Consider the following 21,403-nt stretch of genomic DNA (forward strand, 5'->3'; position numbering starts at 1 on the left):
TTGGTTCTAATGAACCTGGAAACCAAGTTGAGGAGGGAGAAATTCCGCCTAATCAAGAGGCTGGTAAGCATGAGCTCACCCAGGGGAGTCGACATGAATTACAATTGAATAGCGTCGACAAAGATGACACCATCGTTGAAGGAGAACGAAAGGGGGATGAGACCCATGAGCCTGACAGAACTGAAGAGCAACCATCACAAGGGGATACCCGATAGTTGTTCAGTGAGGTAGGGGAGAGCTCAACTATAAGCAAAGGGCTGGATACTGCATCTATTCCTTCTATGACAGATCAATTGCTGATGGGCAGTGAGTTAGATGAAACTACTAAGGAGCAAAGTGGGAATTTGGCCATAACATCCGGGCAGACCATCCCGCAAGATTGGCTAGTTGCTCGTGCACAGCGGAAAGCAGCCGTCAGGCCACCCATCAACTTGGAGGATATCTTCTCTCGCATAGGGGAAACAAAATCCAAAGGCAAGAAGAAGCCCAAGACCTACTCCCGGATCACCAAGGATGAGCAGAGGAACCACACCATCCATGTCGCTACCCCACCTGTCGATAGGCCAGCAGATCAAATTGCATTGGCCGATTATAGCATTGCAACCATCCTGATAGGGCGAGCCACCAAAGAGCAAGAGAGGGAAGAGTTCAAGGACTTCGTGCAGAATATGCTCAGGCAACTTGACGAAATGACTGCTGAGAGAAACATGTACTGAGTTCGTGCTGAGAAGGTTGAGGGATATATTGATCACCTGCTAAAACCATTGCAACATGCCCCTGAATCCCATGTCCCCCCCATTGGCATTGGCACAAAGGACTACAACAGAGTTTGAAGGAGTACGTGATACCGCCAAAGCTGTCAAGGAATGGATTCGAGACATTAAGGAAAAGGGAGAACAGATCATTGAAGATGTAAAGCAAATGGCCGACCACCGGGAGACCATTCTTGTCAAATTGTTCAAGGTAAAGAGGGAATGTCTCAGGGTTCATGAGGTGGTTGGTACAATTCTTCCCCTCATGAGGGCTCTTTTCTGGACCCACACATAGATTCCCACATTGTCCGCTATCCTGGATCCCTAAGACATCAGCTTTTTTAAAGAATGGTACTGGACCGCTAGCATGAAGAATGAAACAAAAGATACCATTAATAAAGAGTAGGAGAAATGCGAGGAAATATTGAAAAACATGAGGGATCTTGGTGGAAAGATCCTCCGATCAATGGTTTTGGGCTGGAAAAATAGTTTGTCCGATGACCAAGTACAACCAGATTAGGAGGATAGATTGAGAATTGATAAGGTCGCAGACTCCACGGAGGACCTAGAGTTTGCCAGTGGATTGCATTCAGACATACTAAGTTTTGAGGCTCATCGATCCGACTGGAAGGGTGGGTTAAAGCATGTAGATCGCCACTTGGAGGTTATGCAATATAACATACGCCATCCTCCTATGCCTCCAAGCATGGTGCTGTTCTAGCTATGCATCAGATTTCAAGACTATGTTCGGGCAGAACGTGTGGCAGGTCGGGACCTCTGGAAGGAGTATTTGCACGGCGAGGATGAATTTCTGGAAAAGGGGTCTACAACAAAAAAGGAGAAAGTGCTTTCATATAGTGCAAATTTCTTTTAAAATCTTAAAAAGCACTTTTTAGGCATAAAGTTCATTTCGAACTACCAAAACAATTGTAAATCTTGAGCTCCGTGCATGTGCACTTTTTGAGCAACTTTTTGGTAGTTATTAGTTATCTTTTTGGTAGTTATTGCTTCTCCTTTTGTTGTTGCTGATATTTTGCCTCCCATTTATGGGTATGGGCAATTTTGGTAAAGGATGAATCTGGCCCACTTGTTTAAAGTTTAAATCTTGGCCATTCATCTGTTTTTGGAAATCTATATAAAGGAATTAGTTCCTCTTTGTAAAAAGGAGAAAAAACAAAGATTGTTGCAAAAACTCTGGCAAAATACATACAGGATTTAATGGAAGTTAAAGCTGTGTTTGTTCTACTGTGAGTGCATGGTCCTCTTCTCCATTTATTTCATATTTCTGCAATTGTATTTAATTTCAGATAGTTATTTAGGCATATATTTGATGGAAAATCTTAGTTCATACCATTAGGAAATAGTTGATTATTGTTTCCTCTGCATGGTTAGTCTGAACCCCTTTTGTGCTAAGTTCGGTTATTAGATTTGGATAAATAGGTGTAAGAGTCTATCGTTCATATCTAATAAACTTTGAAATCCTTAGATTATTGCACTGGTTTTTACCTAGTTGTGCTAATTAGCTGGTGAAGTAATTTCTAGTTATTTTGAGATTTCTGTCTGTGTTGAAATATGCTGACTTAGTTAGAATTAGTTAGCTGTTCTTATTCACCCTTAATCCCTCTCTCCTTTTTCTTTTTTCATTAAAGAAACCCTCCAGTCAAGCTGAAATAGCATCAATCAGAGGCAAAATCAGATGATATAGGACTGTTAAACTCTAGGGAACATGTACGAAACCAATCCTGTCTAACCGTAAGTTCCCTTTGTGTTTCCAGCAAAACACATCAAACTACTAGGCTATCCTGCAGTCAAGACCTGACAACCAAAACATTGAGGTAATCCCCATTGATCAAATTAACACAACATTAGGGATTTCCTTATCTCAAGAGAGGATAGGATTCTTAGTATTTCTATTCTGCGTTGGCCGGATGAAGTCGTAAGTTCTGCGACTTTAGACACGTCAACACAACCACTATCTGATTTTTTGCTTCTAGTAGGGACTTTCAAACACTCTTCAAGGAATCCTTAGTTGCACTAAGCCCAAAAGTAAGTCCATCTACCTTAGCCTTTGTTTCTTTGTACAAAATCAAGGCTTCATCAACAACAATCTTGGTAGCCATATCTCTGTCAGTATGGCCTCTTGATGTGTTCTGAATTAAGTTCTCCACATGTCTATGTGTGTCATCCAGTCTAGTTACAACTTGCACTTCGTTTTCAGTAGTTACCAAGTTTGACTTTTCCAATCAGGATCAAGCAAAGATGATGAACTGCTGTTATGTTGCATGTAGAAATCAAAATTAGTTTCATACCTTTCAACTGTGTCTCCATGGCTGTCCCAAATCTTCAGTGTCTCTACCTTATCATCTTCAACAAAAAGCTGAGGATGCAAATCATCAAAGTCACTAGGCCTCTGCTCAAGATCAGCTTCATGCAACAATAAATCAGACTTGATCAATTTCTTCATCAAACTTCTCAGAATTAGCTTCCTCAATGCCATCATTAATGCATGAATCTTGAGGTGAAGTTAGAATAGCATCAGAATCAAAAGGAAATTCATCCCAATATGGATCCTCATAGTACTTAGGTGCCAACACATCTTAATCCCATGTGCTTATGGGCTGATTGCTATCTGCAAAGGAAATCTGTTCACTATGCTCCTCCTGAATGGTTACCTCCCTAAATAAGTCACTCTCCAACTCACTAACACTGAAATCATCATAAACGCCCTTCTCCATAGGCTTGGTTTGGAAGTCAAACCCAATGCTACTTGAGTTATCATCAATGAAATGAGATTAGGGATCATCAAAAACTTATATGAGACATCATCATTTTTTCTTTCTCCATGCCCATTAAGGTACATTAGTGAACTCATCATCAACATCTGCTCCACTAGAAACATCAAGGAAGTCATTAGACTTAGAGTAATCACTGAATGAATCCAATCTAGGATCCAAGGCTGCTGTTTTGTCCTTTCCTTCATGCACAACCTCATTCATAGGAGTTGCATGCATGACCAAAGAGTCATCTGGAGGCTTTGTCTCATATTCATCATGTTTCAAGGCCATCATTACATCAGATTTTTCTGCCATGGACTTCCCTTCATCCACCTGCTCCTCATTATCCAAGAAAGGTTTCAAATTCTTTTCACAACAAAATATCACCCTTTTAGCTAATCTCCCTTTAACTACTAGGATTCCATGATTCCCCTTCTTCAAGTTACTTGATAGGATAGAAAATAGAGACTATGGCACATCACCACTCTCATTAATAGTCAAAACCATAATAGTTTGCATGGCTGCAATAACATCATCATCATGTTCTACCCTATATGTAGCAAAGAAATGGTGAAACATGTATCAAATCATTCAATTCCGTATCCATCATAATGTAATTCATTCTGATTTTTGCAATTTTTTTAAAGTGTGCCAACCCTTCTAGAATAGTGAGAAATTTTGATATCATCAAAATCCTGGAAAATATCTGCCATGAATTGAATTACCTCTTTCATTGTGTTATCATCATAAGGAACTTGGGGTGCTAAAATTTTCGTGATCCCGCCCAAACAAGAAGTAACCACTCATTTTACCTCATCATTTGTATGTCTCAACCACCTGTGTTGAATTAAAGAAGTTACTGTAGGTGCAAGGGCTATTTGCAACAACTCAGAGGGTGATTGCTCTACCAAGGTCAAACATTCTTCTACTTCTTTCAGAGTGTTGAAAATAACATCCCTTGGTTGAGATTGATAACTGAGTTTACTTCTTGTTTCATATAGTCTTTTGGCCAACCTTTTCTATCTTTTGATGCCATGCTTAAAACTGAAAATCAATCCTTTGAATTCCCAACAAGCTGGTAAAACCACCAACTCTAATACCACTGTAATATCCGCTATGGATTTTGCCCAAATTTTCACTTTTAACTTCTTGATAATTTCATCAAACAACTTGCTTTCATATATGGATAGTGTTGTGCTCGCACATCCTACCCTGTCTCAAATAGGGGACCCCCCTTTTGCCTGCCCTTGTAAGAGAGAGAAGTTTGTAGACAAAGTCAACCCCCCCTTGAAAATGCCGAGGAAATCCCGACGATGCTCCATGTGAGGTTGAGACACAAGGAAAAGCTCGGGTATTTCATTGAAATGAAATTCTTTTTTTTTTTTGCTATTGCAGGCCTCCCAGGCTCGACTCTGCATTTCTAGCATCCCTAATGATCCCGAAAGTAATCCCGAATTGCGTCTAAGGGCAAAACAGGTGAAAGTCGAATGAAAAGTTGAGAAGCAAATGAAAATAAAAGCTGAGTTTTCTTTGAAATCACCTCCTATCATTGCCCTTCAAAGCCTAAGAAAAATACTGAAGTCCAGCTCGATAGGGAGTTGTATGTTTTTAAAAGCCGAAAATGCCAACCCTACAGAGTGTTGAGAGTTCAAAAGGGGTTCGAGACAAAATGAAGAGGTAAGGCGATTTGTATTTTGCTTTCTACTCGCCGATAAAAGGTCGATAAAAACCCTCAACATGGCTTCTAAAAGCCCGTCAAAATTGGGCGTTAAAAAAAAGAAGAAGATACTATTGTATCCGTTGATAGAAACTGCTGTGAAAAATGCCAAAGGTCGAATCTCATGTACATTTTAAAAGCTAAGGAAAAATAATCTATGACGTTCAAACGAAAAGGGCCTCCATCACCTCAAAGGCCGATAAAATACCGAAAGGGTACTTGGCCAAGTCAAAGGGGGTCGAGTAAATCAAATGCCCATGCTATGTTTAAAACCAAAACAAGGCAATAAAGTTCATGTTGGTGTTGGAAATAAGCCACACTTGCACCGACGATGGATTGGTCCTAGAGAGGCCATTAGCTCAGTAGTAGAGCACTCCAACAACGTATGGAAGGTCCTAGGTTCGAGTCCTAGCTCCAAAGTCACCTTTAAAGGGTTGAAGTTTCAAAACGTAGAAGAGGGGTAATAAAGTTTGGCAAGGTAAAAACCTAAAGTTCGTTAACATCTTAAAGTTTGTTGAAGCCTCTAAACATCGAAAATGTGTTCATGTTGTCAAGAGGAGGACATTTTGCCCTCGCAACGCCTTTGTAAAGGCCGAAAAATATACTGAATTTTGTTTCAAGCTAAGTCTAATAACATTAAAATCATGAGACTCTAAACTTCGGTATGTGCTAACGTGAAGAGTATAAGGCGTTTCTCCCAAAAGCATTCCTATCGCCTAGGAGAGGCCTAAACTATCAAATCACATCAAAAAGGGAACTGATGTAATATCGTGATGAATTTTTCTAGTTTGGTGGCACCCAATGAAGATATCCAAACCAATTAAGAAAGATCGGTGCTAAGTGACGATAATGGAATGACAACAAAATGATAATTGATCTTTGACCTATCTGTTCATGGAGGATGAGGAGCTCAAAGGAAGCCAGGCAAAGATGCTTAAGTGCTACAATTCGAAGTATCACGAACACCATGCCAGTACACTGAACACCTCATTGGCTTGCAGCGTCAACAAAGAGTGCCCCAAAGATCGGAAGGCGAAACCATAACCACCAGCAACACAAGAAGTTGAAGTCCAGATCACAAGATTAAAGGCTGGTGATTACACAAGATGCTATAGGAACATGCAGAACCAAAGAGATGCACAACTGGAAACAAAAGAAAATCATTTTGTAAAACATAATTGCCTTATTGTAAAATAACTACACATAGGTCCCCATTAATGCAATTTAAAACAAGGGGGACACAGGTTAGTTATTTCTTAGCTACTTGATCTACTAAATTGATTAAGAACTGTTGTAGGTAGCTGAGGAAGTGGTTGAGAAGGCAGCTGGAAAGTTACTAGGCATGGGCTAAAGCTGTCAAGCTTCTAGAAGGCAGATTGCAACCACTGGATGAGTTCAATCCTGACCTTTGATCCAAAATGTAAAATCTATAAAAGGCAGATGCCTCTCTCTTTGTTAGAAGGCTAGATCATTAGAGGTTAAAATAGTTAGGCAGTTTGCAGATTAGGAGTAGAAGCAAAGTAGGACTATTGAGCCAAAAATGTTGTAATGGTAGTTGAAACAAATAAATAAACATTGAAGTATGGTGTTTGTCATTTGTTCTCTTCTGTTTGCATGGTTTCTTTTCATTTGGTCAGTTAGAGTTAGAGTTCAGTGATTTTAATGGTGAAATGTGAGGGTATTTGATGTAATTTCAGGTTCATACCATTGAGGGCTTGCTGATTGTAGGTCTTTGTGTATGGTAAGTTTGAATCCAAAACCGTGCTTAGTTCAACCGTGGGTGTTTGTCTCAGGCTGTGCCAGAATTGGATGCCTAAATGGATATCCATAGTTTGAAAATCCTTTCATCCCTTGGAGCTTGCACTATCCTTGTGGAGTTGTGAGTATATCTCTGGCTAAGCAGGGATTAGTTTGTTGGAAATTTGTCTACCTGCAACATCAATCATTACTACCATTGTCCTTAGGTTTCCTAAACCCTACCCCTTTTGCTTTTATTTTCCCAGCTTGAGATCCAAAGCATCGTCAGATGCAGGCCAACTTGTTGCATCCGTAAGTCCCCTCGTGTTTAGTCGCAAAACACATCAATTGCTGAGTTATCTTTAGCAATCAAGGCCTGACAGTTGGAACCTTGAGGTTGTCCCTATTGATCATCCTTAGCAGCATTAGGGATATCCTTATTCAAGAGAGGATAGGATACTTAGCATTCTATTTTGTGTTGACCGAAAGAGTAGCAGTACTTTTCTCGCAGCAATAGATAGTTTGTTGCAGATTTCATGAATTCAAGTTTGAACAAGTTTCAATGAAAGATATTGCATAATTTGATGATAGAGAACAAACAACAATTACATTAATCAAATATAACTCAGTCCAACTTGCTATTACATATTGCAGCAGTTACAAGGAATAAACATTTAAATATAGTTCTTATAAATTTACAAACATATCCCCCTTTTTCTAAGCTTTTTAGAGAACTTTTGAAAAATTCCATTTAAAATCACTTCATTAATTTGATAAGCCTTTTAATGCCAAAAAGTGATTTATTTTACTTTTAGAACATTTTTGACACTTAAAGTCACTTTTAAGAATTTCATCATTTAAAACTTTCCATTCTCTTTCCAACAATCTATAATATTGAGGTGTTCGATTAAATAATTTAATTAAAATGACAACCTTAGTGAAACTAATTAAATATAGCTCTAAATTACACCCAAATAGAAACAATGGTAAAAAAGCATCAAAATTGAAAACTGACTACATAAGAGTGATCTTGATGATGAAAGATGATAAATGGACCCAACTGAGTGACTTAATAAAAATAGATGCTCCCTCCAAGAATCTTGAAGACTAAACCAAAAGCCAGAAGTAACATCTGAAATTGTCATACAACTCCACTAAACTATCTGAGCTCGCTGGTAAAATCAAATTGCCTCTCTGATCAGGTTGACACAAACCTAGGAAGTCAATGCCATCTGCAAAGCAAGAGAACTCGAAAATAGGGACATTACAAAATGACAACATTATATTACATAATTCAATATGGCTTATGAACATAGTGAAAAAGAATATATAAGTATTGAAATCAAACAGATGGAAAAAGATCCTCATTGCTCAACTAATAAGTAGCTTTCACAGGCTTAAATGCAAGATAGACATATGGATGATACTTGAAGAGGAGTGAGAGGGTGGTAGAGATGAACGAAAATATTATCCTTGAATGTACGTGGACATTCGAGCCAAAGATGAAGGAGCAACAAGAGTTGGTTCCATGTTACAATTATATGAGGAAAATAGATTATAAGGATTGGCAGAGTTGTTAACTCAAATCAGCAATAGAAGGAGAAGCCTTCTAAAGGATGGCACTTGTCCTAGGAATCTTTGAGTAGTTTGTGCTGGTGCAATTAGTGATCATGGAGATCATGTAGTCTCATGCATGTAATTAAAATCATTTCATATTAGATATTCCTCAAAATTAGTTGCATGGGATTCTTTTGGTCCTTGTTCCTCTTTGTTAATAATGAAGCTATGCCCTCTTGTAGAGTTGCCTCATTGATGAGTTCCATATTTGCAATATTGATATGTGCTTCTGACTCTCATGGGAGTACCCACTTAATGATCACAATTTACGAAGAGCAAATATTGAAGTCCAGCGAAGGTGTGAGGCAACATAAAACTTGTAGATTAAAAAATAGAACAATGATGATGGAAAGAGAAATTATTTTAATGACCAGAAGTGACCAAAGTAGGCCAATGAGACAGCATATATTTTGTTCCAATATAAAAGTAACAAAGTAAAGAAACTCTATGCCTTGGAAAGTAACTAAAAAAGAACACTCTAATGATGAAAACACAACTAGAGGTGGGAAAGCCAAAAGTGGCTAGTGCCAAGCCAATCATCAAATCTAGGTAAATTTTGTTCTATTTTCAAAATGGGGAATCCCCAAGATGTATGTGCACACAAGCAATATGGTATCAACGTGTACCCTTTATTCATGTGCGTGACTCAACATAAGCCAAATTGTATTGTTGAACGTGTGCTTGCATCAACAACCAAGCATACAATATTCTCTAGGTCATGCTTTCCTTGAATGTATGGTCATAACAATACTCAGACATCTCTATATTAGTGAATAATCATTTTCTCTATAACTTGAAGTCTTCTTCATGCAATGTTGACTAAATCAAAGATTGCTGCAAATGTCACATTTATACTTCTCTCTACATACTTCTTGTTAATCATCATTCTTATTTGTTTTGATCTGTTTCACAAATGCTTCTATCAGTATTTGTGCATTTTTATTAAAAATTCATAGCTTAATACTGATCACTGCATATCTATTTATTTATGATTTTATCCAATCTTTCTTTGTTCTGTTTTGGTGTTTTAAGCTGCCAATTTGACTTGTTTAACTTGCCAAGGCTCTTTGTAAGATACACCGAATGGAAAATTGTGGTTCAATTTTTTTATAGGGTTAGACAAAGTTTTCTTTTTAGAGATTTTCAAAATAAAGTAATATGTTTGATAATATCATTATATTAGTCAATAGGAACTTCCATGGTTAATTTTTGGTAGAATATATGCAGAATTGAATTAGTCCCTTGTAAATATGCATATTTTGGTCAAAAGACGGGAGGAAATGGAGAATGTGTGTTTAATTCAAATTTCATATATCTAAGGGTAACTTTTTATAATCTTTGTTGAAATATCTAGTATGGAGGCCTTATGGTTTGTTCTTTTGCTAAATAAGCATTTTATGCATCTGACATTTTGATTGTACAGATATATGAATGCTGCAACATTTCCTGGATTGATGCTTTATCATGTGCTCCAAATTGATGGAATTGTCTATTGGTTATTTTTCATGGGATAATATTGTTGTGTTGCTTGAAAACAACTTTATCTTATGTGTGTGGATTTATAATGTTGTCTACGCTTTCTGGGGTTTCATTTTTCAGGCGTGTTGATGATCTACATGGTCAACTTGTTTCTTCTGTTGTAAAGTTTCTTCAACAATTCAATCAGGTTGGCATTTTGTTACGGTACCTCTGTATCAATAATTTAGTGTAGTTGACATCTTTGCCATTGTACCTTAATTTACTATTGGTCTTTTCAACATCAGAGTTTTACGTTTCTCTATGTTAAGGGTCATTCCTCTTTTCTGAAGGGTTCTTCCTCTTTCCTGAAGGGTTCAATTGCTATTAAACACTTTCTCGTTTTATGTTGTTTGCAATGTTGACATTGGTTCTTCGGTTTTGTTTTTTTGCATGCAAGTATTCAATCTGGCATGAAGAATTTTGAGTTAGTTGTATCTTTTGGTTGCAGCCGAAGGAGCAGTATGGGAATGCATGCCTAAGCTTATTGGTAAGTCAAAATAAAAAAGTTCCTTGGCACCAATAGTACTATTTGGAATAAAAATATGATTTTTCATTCCATTTAAATTAACTCTTCTGTTGGCTGAAATTTCTCTTTCTTTTTGGTTTACTGGGGTCCTTGTTAGCATTGCATGACTAACAAGGAAATTTAAATTAACTCTTCTGTTGGCTGAAATTTCTCTTTCTTTTTGGTTTACTGGGGTCCTTATTAGCAGTGCATGACTAACAAGGAAATTTGGAAACTCAAGATTCCTCATTTATCTGACATTGACTTTAGTTTAGCTTGTGTGCAGTACGTGGGAGCTGAAGCTTGTGAAAGATTTGAAAAGGAAAACAAAACATTGTTTTCCCAACTCTCACTAGAAAGAGAAAAGTGTGCAAAACTGAATAAAATATTTCAGAGTCAGGTAAAATATTATTCATATAAACCACTCTCTTTCAGATCTAAATTCTCTGCAGGAAGACAGTTTCACAATACCTTTGGATTAAACACAACAAAAACAATTATTCAAAAACATTGTGAAAGCCACTTTATTGATAGAAAATCAAAGTGAATAATGCTTTTCAACATGAATATGCCAAACATGGGTGTGGTCTGATGACAATGTTTTTCAGATTATCAATTGTATGTTTGAATTCCATTCTTGCCTTGTGTGTGCTCTTTGAATCTGGTGTCCTGGATTATTGCGATAATGTACCATCCTAGGATTCTATTTATATTAAGTTACTGGGAGGATAAATTTGTCAAATGTTAATTACACTATGTTTTGTATAGAAAGTTGCATAAGACCAATTTTTTACATCGGAAAGGTGCCGTTCAATAAAAGCAGGTACCTCATCATCTACAGTTTAAGGATGTGAGTTTCCTGTACATCACACAATGGAAAATTTTCGATTTCACTTATTTTCGTTCTCCTTTTTAAACCAAGAATCATTCTGAAACAATACTAATCAGAAATTTATAATTTTGAACTAAAACCTTATCGGATGCTAAAACATATTACATAACCTTTGATGTAATTTAGTTGAAATTCATTCTCTTCCAAAGATAAATTATTTGAAATATTCCTCATTTTTTATTTTTGACATTTTGTTAGTGTTATATCTACAACATGTCCAAATTTGATTCAGACTCAAGGCCCCTGTCTTATTCTTTGGCTTGCTCTGTTTCTTTTAATTTTGGTTCTATTAGATGGATTAGTGTATTTGCTTGCTTTGTTTCCAAACTTTTCCCTATTCATTATCCATTTTCTGTCTCCCTGGTTTATCTTTTCTTTTTTTTTGACTACTTAGATTTAGTGAAGTCTGTTTGGGTCCAAGTTGTAACAAGTGTAGTCTTTTCCATTGTGATTCACTATTTTTGGATTTTCCATGTTTTGGTCACCAATAGCTTCATAGAGACAAGGACTCTGATGTGCGTTGCACACACTCCCCGTCGTCGACAGGGTCCCCCCTTTTTCTTTTTTGATTTTCGTCTCGCCCCCGGTGTGGGATTTTGATTTTTATCCGCCATTGAGATGCAGCAGGTAATAGTGAAGAAATGATCCTGCAGAAGAGTGAGCCTGCCCGGTTCCTTAAGTCCTCAGGAGTTCGTATCAAAGGTCAAGCATGATCCCGTCCGGAATGAGAAGGTTGAATCATGAGCCGTACAAGGAGATGGGGCGTCTGTTAATTTAAGATGTAGGGCCAAGGGGTGGATTTGCAGAGAGTAGTAATTTTAAATGTTCAAAATTCTCACAAAGGAGACTAATTTTTGCATGAGTTTGAAAATCGGCTAAGTAGGCAAGAATTTCAGTTATCCATGAGTTTTGCAAAAGGCCTTTTAGGCCGAATTAGGCGTTAACTTAAAAAGCTTGCAAAAGACCCGAAAATAGAGAATAGTTTTAACTTGGTAACTTTTTTAAAATGGCCTTTTGACCCGAAAATAGAGAATAAGAGTAAGGCGTCATTTTTTACAAACTTTGCAAAATGGCCGAAAATCCCGAAAATGATGTTAAACGCTTAACTTATTAATTTTGCAAAATGATTCTTTAGGCTGAAAATAGATTTCGAAATGAGGAGTAAGGCGTTAATTTTAAATTTTTTCAAAAGACCCTTCTAGCCTGAAAATGCGAAATAAGTAGGGCGTTTTTTTTTTGAAGTTTGCAAAAGGGGCTTTTGGCCCGAAAATGAAAATGAAGGGAAAGCGTAAAACTTAAAAAACTTTTAAAAAAACTCCTCTTGGCCCGAAAATTTTGAAAATATCAAGGAAAGGCATTTTTAACTTTTTGAAAGGGCCTTTTAGCCCAAAAATGAAAGTTAGTAAAGGAAAGAAGCCGAAAATGTTAAAATTCGCATTTTAGCCTTTCAACCCGAAAACACCAAATTCGCGAAAATGCTCATCAAGCCGAAAATGTTAAAGTTTGCATTTTATTCTTTCAAGCCGAAAATCACGAAATAGGGAGTTGGGCGTTTTACCTTTTAAAATTTGCAAAAGTCATTTTTTGCCCAAAATCACGAAATAGGGAGTTGGGCGTTTTACCTTTTAAAATTTGCAAAAGTCAGTTCTTGCCCGAAATCGCGAAATAGGGAGTTGGGCGTTTTAACTTTCATAAAGTTTGCAAAAGTGGGTTTTAGCCCGAAAAATGGACAACATGAAAATCGTGAAATATAAGTGAAGGCGTTAAAACATAAAAGCTTTTCAAGTGACTCTTCCAGGCCGAAATCGCGTGAAGAGAAAGGGGGGTTTTCAAATTCGAGTTTGCAAAGCGCCTCTCCCAGCTCGAACTTGCGTGAAGAAGAGAGGTATTAAACTCACACAATTTGCAGAGTTTTCCTTTATGCCAAAAATACGAGGTTGGAGAGTGTGGTGAAGGCGTTAAATTTTGCATTCACCTCCTTTATGCCAAAATACAAAATCGCATGTAAGGAAAGGAGGTGTTGTTCTTAAGCTTTTCAAAAACCTCCCTCGGCCCAAAAATAGAAGTCGCGTAAAAAGGGAAAGTAGAAAGGCGTTAAACTTGGCAAAAAGCCCTTGCAGTCCGAGGTTGCGTGAAAAAGGAAGAGAAGGGAAAGCGTTTAACCTACAAAGACTTTGCAAAATCACCCAAGTCTCCGAAGTTTCAATAAATCACACAAAAAAGGGGGGGCATTTTCGCTACGCAATTTGGAGAAGGTCGTTTTTGGCCGAAGATCATTCTACGTTGGGCAATCCGCCAAGTAAGATTCGATTCTCTCCTTTAAATCATTAATTTGTGCAAAATTGGTCATGATGTTTAAGCTGGGGATAGACATGGGTGAGAAAGTGAAGTTTTGTAGGTCATGATTTTAGAAAACATCAAGCATAGCATGCAATAACAATAACCAGCTAGGGAAATTAACCGTTGAAATGAAAATTCAGACTCAGAGAAATTTTGAAAATTCGAATCTGAGCTTGAGCAAAACTCTTTTCCAAGTGCGAAAGATTGGCAATCATCAAAACATTCGAACCTCGAGTCGCAAGCTAGAACATTTTCCCTTGCTTCCGTAATCAATCGGAAGTAGCATTTTTGAAACCCGCTCCAAGTAGCAAAATTTAAATGAAACCAACTTAATTTTCTGCTTCAAATAGCATTTAGTTTCCGGGTGATCTGGCTCTATTTAGTGAAACGTCATGCTTTTTCAAAATTCGATTTTCCCGTTTATCATTGGTTTTATGCGCTAACGTCGTCCTCTATTTTGGCTAACCCGTTTTGTTGCTTTATCTTGTCTCGTAATCCGTGTTCGATTGTGCAGGATAGATGCCTAGATCGTCGACTGAATCCTCAAAGACACCTGGTGCAACTGGAACGTCTCAGGTTTCTAAGTCTGACATTCCCCGTAGGGGCAAGAAAATGAAGTACCAATACCAAAGGGGAGGAGTTAGGGAGTCGAAGGTCCAGAGTGTATGGGAGAACATAGGGGACATAGATTTGGGCCACATAGACATTCAAGATTTTAGGAACAAGGTATACTCTCCAAACGCCTGTGGAAAGCTCAGGCGGATGATGGAGAGTGGTATTGCTCAGGTAGCTGGTTTCCCTCCGGCCGTGAAGAATTATGAACTAGTGGTTGAGGCTGCTAGACATTATCAGCCAGAAACCAGATCAGTGGTGCTAGAGGGGATGGTGCTAGCTGATTTCACACTTGAAGCCATTGGGGAGGCATTTGATATCCCATTTCCTGATAATCCTATTGCTACAACTATTGATGAGGCGCAGGTCGCTTATGACATGAATCCTGCTAAATGCAAAACATAGATAAACGAAGAGTGGTACAAAGAAAGATGACCCCCAAGCATTAGGATCAGTAAAAAGACCCCCAGAAGTGATTTTCATAACGAGTATGGTGATATGGTCACCTTACTCAGCCGGGTTACGGGACTCCCTCAATCTAATTTTTTTGAGGAATGGATGCTCTACTTTACTTTGCAGGTCTTCGTTGGGAAGTCCAAATTTGACTAGGCTCAGATGATCAGTGACAATATCCATACATAGCTGATCGAGCTTGAAGAAAATAAGTACTTTACCATGACTTCCTACTTGATTTACATGTTTGCCCGACATCGGCCACTGACAGGGTTAATCAAGAAAGGTGAGATTGGGAATGGGCTGAATCAAGTGAAGGTGTATGAATGCTACCCTCAACTGCATTATTATGACATTGCTCAAAGAGAAAAGAATAACATTGCCTACGCAATTGGTCAGTATGAGCATGTCAATGATGCCTTTACAATGCACCTAGTCAGATTAATGCAAGGAGGATTGCACATAAGGCTCTCAGAACAGGCTATCATTTTGATCTGGAAATATGGTGCATGGTTTATCCAGTTTCCTAGGTTCACTTACATTAGAATAGCAGGCTTTGAGAGAGCACCATTTCGGCTTCCACGCTATTCGTCAGATAAAATAGTCCTCATGGAAGTTGCAAGATAGGCACACCTAGCAGGCAGTCTACTCAGAGATAAGAAGCAATCCGGGTTCACCTTCCCCATGATTTTGGGTACCCTTGATGTGCATTTCAAAAATTCGGTGCAAGCTGAGGAGTCGTTTGCTAAATTGGCGTCCTATGGCCTACAGGAACATTTCCCTAGGAAGTGCTTCAATCATGATAAATTGGCAAAGAGAGCCTATAGTAGGCACTACAGGGCAAAGGCGTCAATAGAGGATTATTGGAGCAACTGTTCTGATGACTTTGAAGTCTGACGGCGTGAGTATTCTAGGCTAAGTGTCTAGCAAATGCGGCGTTATGAGTATTGCCAGGTCCTAGATCAAGTAACGGATTATGGTAATTGCTTGCAAGTCCGAGAATTTGAGGCAGTTAAGAACCTCTTGCTAGGCATTGATTGGACTCAGGACCCAATCACTGATTTTGAGGCAGTCATGGAAGCTCCAAGGAGGTATATCGATTACTGGCTATCCCAACAAATTGAGAAACTGACCCATGAAGGGACCCAATTCACATACAATCTGATGGACAGTCTCGATTCCCAGTCTTCGGAGGATGAAGGAACCTCAAGCGCACCAAAGGAAGAGGTTGAGAAACTTGGAAAGAAGAGGAAGAAAGCAAGAGCCAATAGAAGGACTCGGACATCAAAAAGAACAAGGAGAGAAAAGATCCTTATCAGGAGGTCAGAGGTTGGTTCATCATCCAGAGACCCCAGCTCAGAGGATGATGTGGTTGAACTTGACTACATACCCGCTCCGCCTTCATAGAGTGATATTGATGCGTTCGAGGCAAATAATCCTCAGGCACAAGGTGAGCAAGATGAAAAGTAAGGGTCGTTGGCCCTGATGAAGCTGGGAATCAAGTTGAGGAGGGATAGATTGCACCTAATCAAGAGGCTGGTAAGAATCAACTCACACAGGGAAGTAGGCATGAATTGCAATTGAATAGCGGCGGCAAGGATGACACCACCGTTGAGGGAGAACAAAAGGAGGATGAGACTCAGGAACCCGACAAAACTGAAGAGCAACCATCACATGAGGATACCCAACAGTTGTTCAGCGAGGTATTAGAGAACTCAACCATGAGTAAAGGATTGGATACTGCATCTGTTCCTTCTATGATTTATCAATTGCAGGTAGGCAGTGAGCCAACTGAAGCCTCCAAGGGACAGAGTGGGAATTTGGCAATTACATCTGGACAGACCATCCCTCAGGACTGGCTATTTGCTCGTGTACAGCGAAAGGCAGCTGTCAAGCCACCTATTAACCTGGAGGATATCTTCTCTCGCATAGGAGAAATAAAATCCAAAGGTAAGAAAAAGCCCAAGACCTACTCCAGGATCACTAAGGATGAGCAAAGGAACTATACCATTCATATTGCCACCCCACCTGCAGGTAAACCAACGGATCAGATTGCATTAGCTGATTATAGTATTGTGACCATCCCAATAGGGCGAGCCACCAAAGAGCAGGAAAGGGAAGAGTTCAAAGATTCCGTGCAGAATATGCTCAGACAACTCGACGAAATGACCGCTGAGAGAGACATGTATCCAGCTTGTGCTGAGCAAGCTGAGGGGTACATTGATCACTTGTTGAAACCAGTGCAACATGCCGCTGAATCCTATGTTCCCCCATTGGCATTGGCACAAAGGACTAAAACTGAGTTTGAAGGAGTGCGTGATACCGCTAAGGCCGTCAGGGAATGGATTTGGGACATTAAAGAAAAGGGAGAGCGGATCATTGAAGATGTGAAGGAAATGGCCCACCACCGAGAGACCATTCACGTTAAGATGTTTGAAGTGAAGAGGGAATGTTTCAAGGTCCATGAGGTGGTTGGTGTGATTCTTCCCCTCATAAGGGCTCTTTTCTGGACCCACACACAAATTCCCACATTGCCTACCATCCTGGATCCCTATGACATCAGCACTTTCAAGGAGTGGTACTGGACTGCCAACATGAAAAATGATATGAAATATACCATTAATAAAGAGCAAGAGGAGTGCGAGAAAATTTTGTCAAACATGAGGGATCTTGGTGGAAAGATCCTCACATCAATGGTCCTTGGCTGGAAGAATAGTATGTCCGATAATGAAGTACAACCAAGGTGGGAGGATAGGCTGAGAATTGACAAGGTAGCATACTCCATAGAGGACCTGGAATTTTCCAGTGGGTTGCATGCGGACATATTAAGTTTTGAGGCTCATCGATCCGACTGGAATGATGGATTGAAGCATGTAGATCGCCACCTAGAGGGTATGCAATACAAAATATGCCATCCTCCTATGCCCCCAAGCATGGTGCTATTCCAACTATGCATCAGATTTCAGGATTACGTTCGAGCAGAGCATACAACAGGTCGGGACATTTGGAAGGAGTATTTGCATGACGAGGCTGAATTTTTGGAAAAAGGGACCACAACAGAGAAAGAAAAGTGCTTTCCTAAAGTATATGTTCTTTTTAAAATCTTAAAATGCACTTTTTCAGACATAAAGTTCTTTCCTAACTACCAAAGTTGTAAATTTTAAGCTCCGTGCATGTGCACTTTTTGGAGCAGCTTTATTGGGTAGTTATTGATTACCTTTTTGGTAGTTATTGTTTCCCCCTTTTGTTGTTGTTGATATTTTGCCTCCCATTTATGGGTATGGGCAGTTTTGATAGAGGATGAATCTGGCCCACTTGTCTAAGTTTAATCTTGGCCATTCATCCATTTTGAGAACTCTATATAAAGGAGTTAGTTTGTCCTTTATTTTAGGTAGAAAGTTAAAGATTGTTGCAAAAACTTTGGCAAAATATATACAGAATTTAATAGATGTTAAAGTTGTGTCTTTTTTACTGTGAGTGCATGGTCCTCTTCTCCATCTATTTTATATTTCTGCAATTGTATTTACTTTCAGACAGTTTATTTAAGCATGTATTTGATGGAAATCTTGGTTCATACCATTAGGAAATAGTTGATTATTATTCCCTCTGCATGGTTAGTCTGAGCCCATTTTTGTGCTAAGTTCGGTTGTTAGATTTGAATGAATGGGTGTAAGAGTCCATCATTTGTAATTAGCATCTTGAAAATTCAAAATCCCTAGATGATTGCACTAGTTTTTACCTAGTTGTGCTAATTAGCTGGCAAAGTAATTTCTAGTTATTTTAAGATTTCCGTCTATGTGTTTTTAAATATGTTGTCTTAGTTAAGCTAGCTAGTTGTTCTTATTTACTCTTTATCTTTATTTCCCCCTTTTTCCCTTTTATTATTAAAAGAAACCTGCAAGTCAAGCTGAAGTAGCATCAATTAAAAGCAAATCAGATGAAATAGGACTCTAAGATTTTAGGGAACCTGTGCGAAACCAATTCCGCCTAACCGTAAGTCCCCTTTGTGTTTCCAGCAAAACACATCAACTACTAAGCTATCATGCAGTCAAGACCTGACAACCAAAACATTGAGGTCATCCCCATTGATCAATTTAACACAACATTAGGGATTTCCTTATCTCAAGAGAGGATAGGATACTTAGCATTCTATTCTGCGTTGGCCGAATGAAGTTGTAGTTCCGCGACTTTAGACACGTCAACAGACTCCTTTAATCGGATTAAAATAATTTACTCCTTGTGTTTTAGTTCCTGCTGATGGCTCCACAAGAGCAAGAAGATGGGTCCCAAGGTGTTTTTAAGAATATATCTTTATGGCATCCAACTTTCATTTTTATTAGACTTCATTTCATGAAGTTGTCACATCTAGGTTCTTTCTTGGATGATTTTAGCTCTCTCAGTGATATACCATTTCCCTCTAATAAGTTCATGGAGCTGGGAAACAGATTTTCAATTATGGTATAATTTTGCAAGCAAAGGATATAGAATATCATGTATGTTAACGATGGTGAATGAGAAAATTAAGACAGTTTGTGCACTAGCTACTTCTGAATGTAGCTACATCTATTACTTTGCGTTCATTCTTCTACAAGAAATCTTTTTTGAGGACACTACATAACATTTTTATTTGGCAGCTTAAAGACTCAGCCTTAAAGGAAAATTTGGAGTTACGAACATGTTTGGTTGTGCAGCAGCAAAAGATGATACAGAATGAAGCGGAAACAAGGTATTTTAATTATAAATAATCCAAGAAATGCTTTCGGTGTTCTTGCCATTCTTGTATGTGTTAAACTTTTCTACTGTGGGCTTCTGTACATGATAATCTTTATCTCATTTGTTATACATATTTTGTATTTATGTACACATGTATTTCCGAGGATTAAGTGGCCTTACTTTTATGGTTTTACTGGGGCTTTTACATAGCTGGGAACTATTATGCAGGGGAAATGGGATTTTATATTTTTTTTTTGTATAATCAAATGATATCCTTGAAAAATATTTGAAGGGTTTGCCTTATGTTTTAATTTTGAAGTTAATTGTAGGAGCTTGAAAGAATTTTTGGGTCGACACACCTGAATTTAACTTCATGTTATATCAAAATGTTGACTATAGTACTAAACAGTTGCCCCTGTTTAAATTACAACCTTTAATCTATTTCCAATTTACAAGGAATTTGAAGATAAGCTGTATTTTGTTTTAAATTTGAAGAGGAACTGTCATGAACAGAATAAATTGGGATGCCTCTTTTCCGTGCTGAATTATCCTTATGTTTTCCAGGAAACCATATATTTTATTCATAAAATATTTGCTGTATTCTTATTGAAGAATTTCTTAGTGTTTAATGACACTTTGTATTCACTTTCATTATTTTATTCAATAGTTTCTCATGATTACAAACTTACAACTCTGCAACTCTGTTTGACAACATGCCATATTTTTATTTGTTGGTATGTGATTCAAAGTTGTGGTGGTTTTAAGGATTGCCTGTTGTTTACATCGTCTTGTAAAACTTGAGATTTGTCAAAACTTGACAGATCCAATTCTGACTCAGACATGGAAGCTTGGTAAATTAAAAAAAAATCTTAAGTTCATTAACTCAGCAAAGCTCAGATAAACTTGGCAAAACTCTGTTAGGCAATCTTATTGGCTATGATATTTTCTTGTGAGCACCTACGAGTTGCTTGAATACTTGGTGAGTTTTCAATCTATGGTTTATATGCTAGCTTGATTTTATTTCAAGTGATATCAGATAGCCCAAATTTCTGTTAATCAATAATGTTTAGGGCCAATTTCCAATTGGATAGGGCAAACCCTTTTTCTAGAGGTATAGAGGTGACAGTATTGGGCTTTTATTGTTGACATACAAAAGCAGGTTTTTCATTGCATTGGACCCCATTATTCTCATCTTTGGTTGGATAATTTGCCTAGTTGGCATGATGACGTCCATAACATTTGCTATGGGGGGCAGCTTTGAGAGCCTCTTTGGTGGTTAATAATCGAACCCAGATGTTAAATAAACTGGTGTATGCATTAGAGCCCTGAGCATGACTACTCAAATTTTAAAAAAGAAAGGTACATTGAAGTAGTTCATTAGATATATTGAAAATACTTGTTAGGTAGATAGGAAGTTATCTGCCGTATAGAGTATACAAGACATTAAGTCATTCTGACATTCCTTGCAGCTGTTAAAAATGGGGACTGAGTTAACAACTCTCAAGCTAGGATTGATTATTACTGTTCATTTTTTTCCCTAAATAAATTTGAAGATCATTTGTGTTAGGATTAAAATTCCACACACTGTAACATCCACGAACAAAAAGCTTCAAATAAAGAGAGAAAATGAGTGATGTTTAGGTGTGTTGAGTGCTAGTAATTACCATAGTCAATAGGGCTCAACACATCTAGAAAGAAGGCAGGTACACAATTGGTCATGTCAAATTTCTCATATTTGTGAAATTTAAAAGAAAAATTGTGTGAAATCCCTTG

General features: G+C 38.1%; 1 protein-coding gene across 1 annotated transcript in view; it reads left to right on the forward strand.

Moving 5' to 3' along the window:
- Positions 1 to 21,403, forward strand: part of LOC131063625 (uncharacterized) — a 108,289-nt gene that overhangs the window by 26,183 nt on the left and 60,703 nt on the right. The window contains exons 2-5 of the mRNA XM_057997511.1: positions 10,197 to 10,263; positions 10,564 to 10,602; positions 10,907 to 11,020; positions 19,552 to 19,643. Of these exons, the coding sequence (XP_057853494.1) occupies positions 10,197 to 10,263; positions 10,564 to 10,602; positions 10,907 to 11,020; positions 19,552 to 19,643 (312 nt within the window). The remainder of the gene's footprint in view (positions 1 to 10,196; positions 10,264 to 10,563; positions 10,603 to 10,906; positions 11,021 to 19,551; positions 19,644 to 21,403) is intronic.

This window comes from Cryptomeria japonica, chromosome 4, assembly GCF_030272615.1.
Source record: "Cryptomeria japonica chromosome 4, Sugi_1.0, whole genome shotgun sequence".
Lineage (NCBI taxonomy): Eukaryota > Viridiplantae > Streptophyta > Pinopsida > Cupressales > Cupressaceae > Cryptomeria > Cryptomeria japonica.